We start from the raw sequence: 12,900 nt of genomic DNA on the forward strand, positions 1-12,900 counted from the left end.
GGGTGGCAGCAGTAGCGGCAGAAGAAATGGGAGAAGAGCAAGAGACGTGGGGAAGGAGGAGGGTGATGGCGAGAGAAAGAGAAGAAGAGCCAGAGATGTGAGGGGGAGGGGCAGCGGCGGCAGGAGAAACAGGAGAAGAGCCAGAGATGTGGGGGTGGAGGGTAGCCACAGCAGGAGAAAGAAGAGCAAGAGATGCAGGGTTAGGGGGTGCTAGAGAGAGAGAGAGAGAGGGTTGTTGGGAGAGGGGTGCCAGGAGAAAAAAAAATGAGAGAAAAATATGTGGAATGCAGGGGGGGGGGGGGGGGTGGTAGGGACAGATGCTAGAAATAGGGGATGGAAGAATAAGGGAGATGGTGCCCATTGAAGAGAGTAGAAAAATATGGTAATGGATGGAGGGAAGGGAGGAGATAGTACCAGGGAAAGCAAGGGGGGGGAGAGGGAGATGGGAGGACAGAGAATCAAAGTTATTGGTTGAATGTTTAGTATCAATTAAAAAAAATAAAAAAAAGTAAACTAAGGGGCTAGTGGTTAGAGTAGTGGACTTTGGTCCTGGGGAACTGGGTTCGATTCCCACTGCAGGCACAGGCAGCTCCTTGTGCCTCTGGGCAAGTCACTTAACCCTCCATTGCCCCAGGTACAAATAAGTACCTAAGCCGCATTGAGTGGGAAAGCGCGGGGTACAAAAAAAAAAAAAAAAGCACTTAGACTTACAAAGTTCCACAGGTTACTATCGGGCTCATTTTCGAAAGAGAAGGACGTCCATCTTTCAACATAAAACGGAAGATGGACGTCCTCACAGATGTCCAAATCGGTATAATCGAAACCCAATTTTGGGCGTCTCCAACTGCAGTCCGTCGCAAGAAGGTCCAAATTTCAAGGGGGCATGTCAGAGACGTAGTGAAGGCGGAACTTGGGCGTGCCTAACACTTGGACGTCTTTTGACCCGTAATTGAAAAAAGCAAGGACGTCCCTGACGAACACTTAGACACTTAGTTTTCACTCGGATATGTTTTTTTTTTACGAATAAAGCACAAAAAGGTGCCCGAAATGACCAGATGACCACTGGAGGGAATCTGGGATGACCTCCCGTTACTCCCCCACGGGTCACTAACCCCCCTCCCACCCTCAAAAAAAATCTTTAAAAATATTTTGTGCCAGCCTCAGATGTCATACGCAGGTCCCAGGAGCAGTTTTAGTGGGTACCGCAGTGCACTTCAGACAGGCGGACCCAGGCCCATACCCCCCTCCCCACCTGTTACATTTGTGGAGGAAACAGCAAGCTCTCTAAAACCCACCACAAACCCACAGTACCCATATATAGGTGCCCCCCCTTTACCCGTAAGGGCTATGGTAGTGGTGTACAGTTGTGGGTAGTGGGTTTTGGGGGGGGGGAGTTTGGGGGGCTCAGCACACAAGGTAAGGGAGCTATGTTCCTGGGAGCATTTATGAAGTCCACTGCAGTGCCCCCTCGGGTGCCCGGTTGGTGTCCTGGCATGTCACGTGGAAGAGTGCACTTGAAGTGCTGGTTCCTCCGACGTCCAAATGGCTTGTATTTGGACGTTTCAAAAATCGCTGAAAGTCAGAAACGTCCAAATCCAAGGACGTCCAAATTTAAGGATTTGGACGTCTCCAACAGTATTTTCAAAACAAAAGATGGACATCCATCTTTTTTGAAAATACGTTTTTCCCCGCCCCTAGATTTTGATGTTTTGCAAAGACGTCCAAATTGCATCTTGGACGTTTCTTTCGAAAATGCCCCTCCCCGTAACTTTGCAAGTTTAAGTGCTTTAAAAATATGCCTCCTCGTGTACATTCTAAATTTATTTCAACTGTTTTACATTTGGATCATTGGACCAGCCAAGCGATTAAAACTTTTAATCTCGATTTATCGCACGTTTAAACCGTTTGATCAATGGACAACCCTAATAAAAATAGATTGCTTACTTACAATATCATCAAAAACAGCGAAAGATTCAGAATAATGACACAGATGGTCTTATCGTAGAAACAGCTCAGAGTAGACCCCATGGCACTATACAGCAATTTCATGGCATCTATACAACCTGAACAGTGATGGCACATGACACGTGGCAGATCGCTCCTCATACAGGTCAGTCAGATGGCAGAGTAGGGGCTGCACTTCAGAAGGAATGCAAACAGCCATTTGCCTCGGATATGAGCCTCTTTTTTTTTTTTTTTTGATACAGAAATTCAGGCTGTAGCTGAGTCAGACGTCCTGGCCTTGTTGTCGATGCACAACACCTTTGATGTTGTAACTTGAGGGGCCCACAATATTGTCACACTGGCACCATGTTAAAGGGGCACTTCAGCCATGAGACCATTTGTTCAAGTAAACAATGTGCTTTCCTTGGATAGAAACAAGCCTCAGTCTGCAACCACCAGCTTGTGAATTCCCCTTGTGGTGATATAATGTGGTTGTTATTCACCTCGTCCAGCGGCAGCCTTAGTAATGTTTTGCAATGTCCTTGCACAGTGCCTGCAAGTCTGAGGCCTAACAAGCAACAGAGACTCCTGAGAAAATTAAAGGGTCATGGGCTAGGAGGCAGTGTTTTGTTGTGGATTAGGAATTGGTTATTGGACAGAAAACAGAAAATAGGGTTAAATGGCCATTTCTATCAATGGAGGAGGGGGAATAGTGGAGTTCCTCAGGGATGTGTAATGGGTTCAGTGCTATTTAACATATTTATAAATGATCTGGAAATCGGAACGAAAAGTGAAGTGATTAAATTTGCAGATGAGACCAAACTATTCAAGGTTAACACATGCAGACTGTGAAAAATTGCAGGAAGACCTTAGGAAATTGAAAGCCTGGGCATCCAAGTGGCAGATGAAATTTAATGTGGACAGATGCAAAATGATGCATATTGGGAAGAATAATCTGAATCATAGTTACCTGATGCTAGGGTACACCTTAGCACTCAAGAAAAAGATCTAGGTGTCATTGTAGACAATACGCTGAAACCTTCTGTCCAGTGTGTGGCAGTAGCGGCAGCCAAAAAAGCAAACAGTATGCTAGGAATTATTAGGAAAGGAATGGTAAATAAGACCGACAATTCTATATTGCCTCTGGATTGCTCCATGGTATGACCTCACCTTGAGTATTGCATTCAGTTCTGGTCGCCGTATCTCAAAAAAATATATATATAGCGAAATTAGAAATGGTTCAAAGAAAAGTGACCAAAATGATAAAGGGGATGGAACTCCTCATATGAGAAAAGGCTAAAGAGGTTAGGGCTCTTCAGCTTGGAAAAGAGGCGGCTGAGGGGAGAGATGAGTGAGGTATACAAAATCCTGAGTGGTGTTGAACGAGTAGAAGTAAATCAATTTTACTCTTTTTCAAGAAGTAGAAAGATTAGGGAACACCTCAAGGAAATTACATGGAAATAGTTTTAAAACAAATAGGTGAAAATATTTTTTCACTCAGTGAATACTGGAACTCGTTGCTGGAGGATGTACTAACGGCAGTTAGTGTGTCTAGGTTTAAAAACAATTTGGACAACTTCCTGTAGGAAAAGTCCATAGTCTGCTATTGGGACAGAAGCCACTGTTTGCCCTGGGGTTGGTAGCATGAAATGTTGCTACTAATTTGGGTTTCTGCCAGGTACTTTTGACTTGAATTGGGCACTGTTTGGAACAGGATACTGGATTAGATGGTCTGACCCAGCATGGCTATTCTTGTGTTCTTAGAACTTGGCAAATGAAGTTAGCAAAAGTCTGTATTTTAATACCAGGTTGGTAATGCTGGAAGGTGTCGTGTATTAATTCGTTATAACTTTGTTATATAAATGGCATGTACTGCTGCATATAGTGACACTTGCTCCTATAAATGTATAACACAACAGTCCAAACCTCAATTGTTTATGTGAAAAAATAAGAAGGGTAAATATTCAGCTGGCGACAGTGTGTTTTGCTGACCACCACCAGCGTTATTCCCAAATATTCAATGCCAGTTTCCATTGTGTAGTTTCTCACTGTTCCTGAACTTCAGATAGTTGTATCCATCAACCAGCAGGTGGAGACGGAGAACTGAAAACTGAGCATGTGGATGGACACACTTTTTAGACACACTTTTCAGCCTTTGATTTGAATGATTTGCTTCTGGTCCAGTTGGTCAGCTGGTACCCATGTGAGCTTTGTGGATGACTCGAGTTATATCTGGACGTCTTTAATCCCTGACTATGGTGCCCCACAAATTTACTTCTTCCCTTCTTTCACCTCTCCCGTTTCCTGTGGAAGGAAAGAAGTCTGCTGGAGAGCATGGGACAGACTCCGGACAGATACTCTTTCTCATCTGTGGTAAGACTTGTGGAAAAATAAACATAAGGGGAGCAGCTGGCAGTGACAAGTCCAACTAAAGTTTTGGAGACAGCAGATGGTACTGGCCTGGTCATCAGCAATTTGGTCAGAAGTCCCGTTTTCAGGCATGTCTATCTTCCTTTCTTGCAGACAGGAGGACCTCCTCTGTCAGCTAGAGCACCCACTGTCTCCAGAGCTTCGCAATGATGCGAGGCTGGTCCACTCTTCTCTTCCCCCTGTGGAAGGATGTCTTCAGGAGTTTCGGGAGCAGTGGACAAAAATCACGTCAGACCAGAGGGTTCTGGATATTCTTACAGAAGGTTACAAGTTGGATTTCTCCCGCCCGGTCGCTAGTCTCCTTGTCAAAAGGGAACCAAATTGGTCGAGGTTCAGGTCACCATGGATTCCTTGCTGGTGCTCTGGGCCATTGTTCAGTTCCCCAGGCTGAACAGAGGCGAGACAGATACTTTATCTACTTCATTGTCCCAAAGAAGGAAGATGCCTTTCCCAAAGAAAGAAGACGCCTTTCATCCGGCCATATATCTCAAAGGTCTAAACCGCTGCCTCTGAGTGTCCCGCTTTCGCATGGAAACACTTACGAGCAGTCATAGTCTCGGTTCAAGCAGTAGAATTTCTCACGACCCTCGATCTTAAGGAGGCATACTTGCATATACCCATATGGCCACCACATTGGAGGTTTCTATGTTTTGTAGTGCTGGGCCATTACTTCCAGTTCAGGGCTTTGCCCTTTGGTCTCGTCACAACTCCAAGAACGTTTACCAAGGTTATGGTGGTGGTGATGGTGGCAACATTTATTTGGCGCCGGGGAATCAGAGTTCACCCGTATGTTGACGACTGGCGATTTGTGTGTCATCCTATTTGGACAGCATGGTGGCGATGGACAAAATTGTTATAGACAGGTTAGGTGATCAATTTTGAGAAGAGCAGACTAATTCCTTCGCAGTTTCTGTTCAACACAGCACTGGAGAGGATATTGCTCATGGAGTGCAAGGAGATCAAAGCTGGTTCAACAGATTTGTCTTCTCAGTCAAGGCAGGTCCAGGTTCTGAGGTCCGTGACTGTGCCAATGGAAGTGGTGCCACGGGCAAGGGCTGATATGTGGGCATTACTGGAATCTCTTCTAGGCTGCTGGTCTCCAGTGTCGCAGAAGTATGACCTTCATCTTCCTTGGACGCTGGTTACCAGACGGAGTATGCAGTGGTGGTTGCCGCGCAGGAATTTCATCGTCGGGACTCCCTTTTCTATAACACAATGGGAGGTGGACAATGGACAGCAGCAGGTCGGGTTGGGGAACTCTTTACAAGTTCCAACTGGTATAGGGCACCATTTCATTGGTTGATTAAATCGCTTGGAGCACAGGACAGCGCAGAATGCCTTAGATGAGTTTGTTCCCTTTCTGGTAGGGGGCCCCTCTCCGAGGAGGGTTTTTTTTTTTAAACGTTTTTTTTTGTTGTTGTTTTCAAATTTTTATTAAAGATTTTAATTGAAAAAATAAAAACAAAACAATGACAAGAATTCCACAGTAACAACAACCCCCCCCCCCCCCAAGCTCCAGAAATAAAATACAAACAAGGGGTGACTGACAGGGACTTTTCAGTGAGCACCCAGCAAAAACAGGACAAATCCCCCTCCTCCACCAAGCGAAGAGCTACTGAATTACTCAGGCTGAAGAACATTGATAAGCAGGTCCATTCTTTATCTGCATTAAAGCATCCGTGATAACGATCAGTTAATTGGTCCTTGTCCCATACCAAGCGGAATCTAGAGGCCCAGGATTGCAGTGTAGGCCCCATCAATTATTTCCACAGGCATCCCAATCAGGTTGCGTAGCGGATGGTGGAAAGTAACAACAGCAAATAGAATGGGGCAGAAATGTGTAAAACTAATAATTCAGAGTATGGAAAATCAAAGGAAGAAGGTTCTGTTAACTGTGTAAGAAATGGGTAAACAAATAGCTAGACTTCTGCCTTTGCGCAATTTACGGTCAAGGTAGAAAGCCGGGAGCTTTGATATAAAGCAGGGAGGCTTTGATGTAAGTAGGATTCTTCACCATCCTTTAACCAAGTTTCAACAAGACACAGAATATCTAGTTGAAAGGAAGAAAATAGATCATGAATCTGTCCTGTCTTTTTGCATAGAGATCTACAATTTTTTTTTCTTTTTTTGAAAATGGGTATATTTCCTTTTTTTTTTTTTTTTTTTAATATTTTTATTTTTGGAATTTTGTTGTATACAGCAAGTAAAATAAAATACACTAACAATTATTGCATGAAATAGCTTTTCCCACCCTATAGTGAATTACACAACAAAACAACAAGTATTATTAGTACCCCCCCCCCCCCTCCCAAGCCCAGCTCTCCTTACTGGTTATATTTACTGGGAATGCATATATGCCTCTTTTACTGTAGCAATATGCTTAATTCAGGGCCAGTTGATCATTGCACGTAAGGGTCCCATACACAATGGTATGGTATCAGTAGTCCAATTTAATAAGCGTAGGTGAAAATGAGTAGGAGCAGAGGGGGGAGAGGTTGACTCTATAAAGGAAAAGAAACTAAGGTCCTAGAAAGGGAACGAGAAGCCAGGGAAGAAACCGGACGGTGACCCCAATGAGGAGTTCTAGGAAAAGAATTCGTCAAAGTCTGAACTAGAGTTCTGGGTAATTGAATGAACAAAATCAGTGGGAGCCATTTGAAAATAAAATAAAGGACAACCCAAATCGGTAAAGATTTAGGGAACTGGGAGGAACAAACAGAAGGAACTTGCCCCTCAGAGGTCACCCCAAGGAGCTCACCCAAGGAGCATAACCTGCTCCTCAGTCACGCTCCTTCAGTGCGAGATGCCACAGGCAACTTGAATAAATAGTATTTTGGCACTTTCGGGATACCTCTGGTGTCAGGTCACGTGATATAGACCGGTGACGTTGCGCTTTGAATTAGGCACAGCAATTGGGCATAGAAGTCTGGAATGACACGGCAACAAAAAACATGAGTCAAATTGCAAACACAGGAGATTAGTGCAGAATTCGCTACTTTAGTCACCTTTTCCCAGAAACGATCACAAACCATTTTCCATTTGAACATTTCTATAAATTTAAAATCGTAATGTGGTTATAGTTAACTTTATTACCTCAGATGTTGGGGGAAGGTATGGAGTGCAGTATGATCTGTATAGGGCTGCATTTTGATTAAAAATTGTGATTAATAATGCAGCATAGGTAGCAGTCTATTGGGGGTAGACTGGGGGGGGGGGGGGGCACACATTTCCTCTCCTTCCATTAGGTATCATACCTTTGCTGATGGGGATGCTGAAGCCCCACCAGTTGAAGAAATCCACTGCCAAAGTGGCCCCCATCCTCCTTCTACTGCCTCAGAAGCAAGGAAGTGAGCAGGGTGCCTCCAGTCTCCACTCCCCAAGCATGCTCAGTTCATGCATGAACTTGGAAAGTGCAAGCGTTGGTAGCTGGAAGCATGCCACGGAGTTCCTTGTTCCCGAGTCAGTACAAGGAGGAAGAGGGTGACTCAGGTAGCAGATTTCTTCGGCTGGCGGTGCTTCAACAACTCCACCCTAAGTCCATTTTTTCTCTCTCTTCTCTGTGTGCTTTTAATATTTCTGTACTTTAAAATCTATCCAGAGGTTCCTAGGTCTTAAGCTAAGTAGAGTCATTAAAATTTGTGTTTAAATGAGCCATTGGTAGTATAAGCCAGTGGTTACCAAATTTTCTTGGGTTGCAGCACTCCTAGGCTACACACTTCTTCTCAAGTCTCCCCCCCCCCCCCCCCCTCACCCCCAACAGCATTGAGTCCTACCTTTGCTGGCGGGGATGCCTGAGCCCCACAAGCTAAAGGGATCCATTCCTGAGGTCCAACCTCCATGCTATTTATGCAAGCAAATCGCTAGCCTGCATCAGCCACCAACACCTTCTTCTCTCCCCCTTCTATCCCTCCCTCTCTCGCCACTTTCGTCCAGCCTTTGCCCTGTCTCCCCCCTTCCATCCAGCCTCTGCCCTCCTCTCCCCACTTTCATCCAGCCTTTGACCTCTCTTCTTCTTCCATGCAGCCTAAGCCCTTTCTCCGATTCTCCCCCCAATCCAGTGTCTGCCTCATCTCTGTCCCTGCTCCCCCCCCCCCCACACACACACACCTGTCCCTGCACTGCTGCTTTTCTAGATGAGCGGCAACAGCAGCGGACGCAAAACAAGCTGCAGCTATGTGGAACCAGACTTTTCATACACGTGGCTGTGCCCCAGAACAGGAAGTGATGTTCGAGGGGGCAGGAGCATCAGCCACGTGTATGAAGAGTCTGGTGCAATGTGGCTGCCTGCTGCTCATCTAGAGAAGCAGTAGCGGCAGGGATGGATGTGTGTGGGTGGAGCGCGGATAGAGAGGAGGCAGACACTGAATTAGGTGCAGTAGTGGGTCAGGTGGCGGCAGGAGGGAGGTTGGGATTTGCCGTGGCACCCCCGAGAGTTCGTTGTGTCGCACAGTTTGGAAACCGCTGGTATAAGCTATTTAATTTTGTTTTTTTTAATTCCAGGTATAACATTTGCCCAGGCTCGTGCTGCTGAAATCAGTGCTATGCTGAAGGCTGTGTCACAGAAGACTGCCAATTCCCTGGTATTCCAATGTCTGCCCCGGCACATGAGGAGACGATCCATGGGGCATAATGTTAAGCGCTTGCCCCGGCGTCTCCGGGAGATTGCTTTAAGAGAGGTGTGCTTTACCTTTGTCACTATTAAAGAAGCAAATGTTGATGTTTAATGTTCTTTTAAAATGATTTCAGTTTCTGTAATCTCTTCAAATCTTTCCCTCTTCTTTCCCCCCTTCTATAAAAAGATAAAAAAAAAAGTAGATATGACTTGTATGCGTGGGAAATAGAGCTGCATTAGAAAGTCTGAGGGACCTAAAAGTATTTATTGTGAACTTTTAATTTTTATTTTTAAGCCAGAGATCAGTCTTCATGAAAAAAGACGTAACAGTGTCATTCTGGGAAATAACAGCATTACACATCACTTAATGTGTGTGGACAAGTTTCCAGATCTTTAAGTATATTATCGGATCTCTTAGCAGCAGCAATGCCATTAACATTTTAAGCAGCAGTAGTTTTCATAATTATTTTCTATGTATAATTTAATGCAGTTGGTTTACTGTCCTTCCAATTTGCATACTTGAGCACAATACAGAGGAGAATGTTTACTGTAAATCTGTTTTGCTGAGGAGAGTCAGTCACTTTAGAATCTCTGATTTTTTTTTTTCCAATCATTGGTCCAAAAAGTGAATGTTACTACAGTAAAATAAAATGTGAGATAAGACCAACCTCTGGTAACAGAACTAATGGTTCTTATTGGCCAATTTAGCCCTAAATAGTTTTAATAGAAGTCCAGAGAGTCCCATGAATGATACTAACTGAAAGATGTTTTCAGAAATTTAAATCAGAAATAGTCCCATGGATGATTTTTCTTTTTGCTAATGTAGCTCATTTACATACGTTCTAAATACTTGAAAGGCATTAATATAGGAACAAATATTTTCCAAAAAAAGGAGACCTCGGTAAAACTAGAGGACATGAATTGAGATTGCGGTGTGATAGACTTAGGAGTAATGCCAAGAAATTCTTTTTCACGGTGAGTGTGGTTGATGCCTGGAATGCCCTCCCTAGGGAGGTGGTAGAGACAAAAAACAGTAACAAAACTCAAAAAGGCATAAGATGAACACAGAGGATCTCTAATTAGAAAATGGTTCATTTACCAACTCTTTATTGTTACACTCCCTCCCTTAACCTCTTATACACACTCACATAACAACCATCCAATCCCCCCGCAAATTTTCCAAACCACAGGACTGAAAATTAAATCAGTTGTTCCACATATCTTATAGTCCACACCATACGACATCCATCTTTTTTGGGTCCTCCTTGTATCTACTGTCCACACGATGTGTCCCAAAAGACCATGTTCCAAAAGGATTCAATATCAGTCCAAATGATGAAAACAATGACTCAATCATCAACAGATGTGCAATCTTCCCTTCTGTTTTCAACGTCGAGTTTTGGATAGCACAAACTCTCTTTACAAGCAAGATTCCGGTCTTAACACTGGCCGTGTTTCATACTACTTCTTCAGGAGACCTACTTAAACAGCCTCATATAACAGCTTGGCACACCAAGAGTACCCTCTGTGGTCGGTGTAACCGCTCACACAGAATGAATACCAGTAGTAGTCTTGTAGTAGTCTGATTAGGAGTAGTTAATACATGTTCAACTACTTACATTATATGTAACCCTTAGTGTGATTATGTAATTAGAAAATGGGTGGTATTTTAAAAAGAAAAGAAAAAAAATGGCTAAATATGGATGGATGTATTGAGTGGCACCTAGTTGGCAACTCCAGCTGTGAAGAACTAAGGCCAGTGCTGAACAGACTTGTATGGTCTGTGTCCGGTATATGGCAATGAAGTTTAGGATGGGTTGGAAAAGGCTTTGACAGCAACTTCATTAGCTGGAATATGAGGACAGTGCCGGGCAGGCTTCTACAGTCGATGTCCACACCAAAGAAGGACCATGATCAAGTATTTTTATATTGAATTCATTGTTTAATCATGAATTGATAATGGGTGTAATAATGGGACTGTCCTTCTTTGTTTAAACTGTACAGCACTGCGTAACCCTAGTAGCGCTATAGAAATGTTAAGTAGTAGTAGTATTGGGCAGACTGGATGGAGCATTGAGGTCTTTATCTGCCGTCATTTACTATGTTACCCAAACTTTTTAAGTCCAGAACATTGACTAGTTTGGCATCCCCTTAACAGGAAATAAAATTTGGATGTGGTGTGAGCGTATATAAAATTGTTTTTTTTAATGTTTTCTTTTAAGGTGGGAATTTTGTTGAGTGCCATAAAGCTGATGCATGCAAGCAAAATGTTATGTTGGGCTTGCACTGCTGTTGGTTACAGCCTTACCCCTAGCTGGTATGCTTCCTCCATGTATCCTGTTGTCATTTTCTCTGAGGTATATTTTGCCAGCACAAACAGGAAGAAAACAAGCAAATAGTGTTCTCCAGTTCTGGTGAATGTGGCATGAGATCCTTCAGTCTTTGCTGGGCATTCCCATTTTTTACCCTAGATTGTTTGTAAAATGTTTTGCACTGAAGTGGAATTTTGATTTCACAGGACTAGACTTAGAAATGTATGATATTTTGGGAAGAAAATGGTGCATGTTTTAAGTGGCTTACATAATTTAAAAATGAAAATTGATCCTTTTGGTATTTTGACCAAAACCATGTTGCAGTTAGCCGTGCAGAACTGCAAATAGTAAAGATTTTTTTTATGGTCTTGCTCAACTAGATGTTTAAGTCTTTTGGGTAAGTATTTCCAGCTTGCATATCATATAGGGTTACTTACTGAGAAAAGAAACTGGTGAAGACGAGGTTAACCTTTTTCTTGGCCTGATCCTCAATATTCAGTTAAAATAGTGGTGTTTATGTACACTGTAATTTGTTTTGCCTGGAACAAGCTACCTTTGAATGTGAGTTTAGTTCCTTCCTGTATTTCTTTTAGGAAATGTTAAAAATGTATATCTCTTTGAACAATTTTATATTTGTGATTACTGAGGAAACTTGAGTATCAAATGTTAAATGTTGGTCTATAATTTACGGCTAGAATTTTCAGATTATTGTCAATGGAGAATGAAGTGTTGTCAGTTGTGAAACTGTTGTAGTTGTTTTGGTGAAATAGGTTGGTAATGACCATGAATTTAGTTTTTTCTTTCTTTACCTTTAGTTTGGATTCTGAGGCCCAGGTTTCCATCAAATTTAAGTCAAGTTTTGCCTTTTGTAAGATGTCATGAATGTTCTTTTTGAAGGTTATATATGGTAACATCGTCAGCATATATGAATGTTTTGAATCCTGCTGTTTCTAGTCTGTTACCTAGTGGTGACATCATTACATTAAACAGAATGGGCGATAGTGGAGAACCCTGAGGGACGCCACAGTCCGGTGACCAAGGAGAGGATAAGGTTCTTTTCATTTTCACTTGTAAGATCTTGATTTCAGGAATCCTTGAAACCATTTGTGGACTGTTCCACATATACCAAAGTTGTCTAGTAGGATATTATGATCTACTACATTGAATGCGCTTGACATATTGAACTGCATTATTAAGATCTTAGACTCTATGCTAATTTCTTTTTTGAGATTTGATATTAGGGTAGTAAGGACAGTCTCGGTTATATAGCATGGTCTGAAACCTGATTGTGATTTGTGTAGTAGGGAGAAATGTGAAAGATAGTCTATAATTTGTGATGCTACTATTCCTTCCATCATCTTTATCGTCAAAGGAATGGAGGCTACTGGTCTGTGGTTTGTTACATCAGTTATGGTGATTGAATTGTTTTTTGGTATTGATGTTAGGGTAGTAGAACCTTCATTATCAGGGCAAGTGCCGTGGAATAGTAAGAGGGAGATATGCTGCTGAAGCAGATTGATAATATATCAAGAGTTTCCTTCATAAGGTAACTAGGACAAGGATCTAGTATGCATTGTGAGGTTGAATATTTTAGGAGGTAAT

At 42.8% G+C, this 12,900-nt stretch overlaps 1 protein-coding gene across 1 annotated transcript in view; it reads left to right on the top strand.

Moving 5' to 3' along the window:
- Positions 1-12,900, top strand: part of LOC115459936 (ribonucleases P/MRP protein subunit POP1-like) — a 77,217-nt gene that overhangs the window by 20,202 nt on the left and 44,115 nt on the right. Inside the window, exon 4 of the mRNA XM_030189789.1 lies at positions 8,875-9,050. Coding sequence (XP_030045649.1) covers positions 8,875-9,050 — 176 coding nt within the window. The remainder of the gene's footprint in view (positions 1-8,874; positions 9,051-12,900) is intronic.

Source organism: Microcaecilia unicolor, chromosome 1 (assembly GCF_901765095.1).
Source record: "Microcaecilia unicolor chromosome 1, aMicUni1.1, whole genome shotgun sequence".
Lineage (NCBI taxonomy): Eukaryota > Metazoa > Chordata > Amphibia > Gymnophiona > Siphonopidae > Microcaecilia > Microcaecilia unicolor.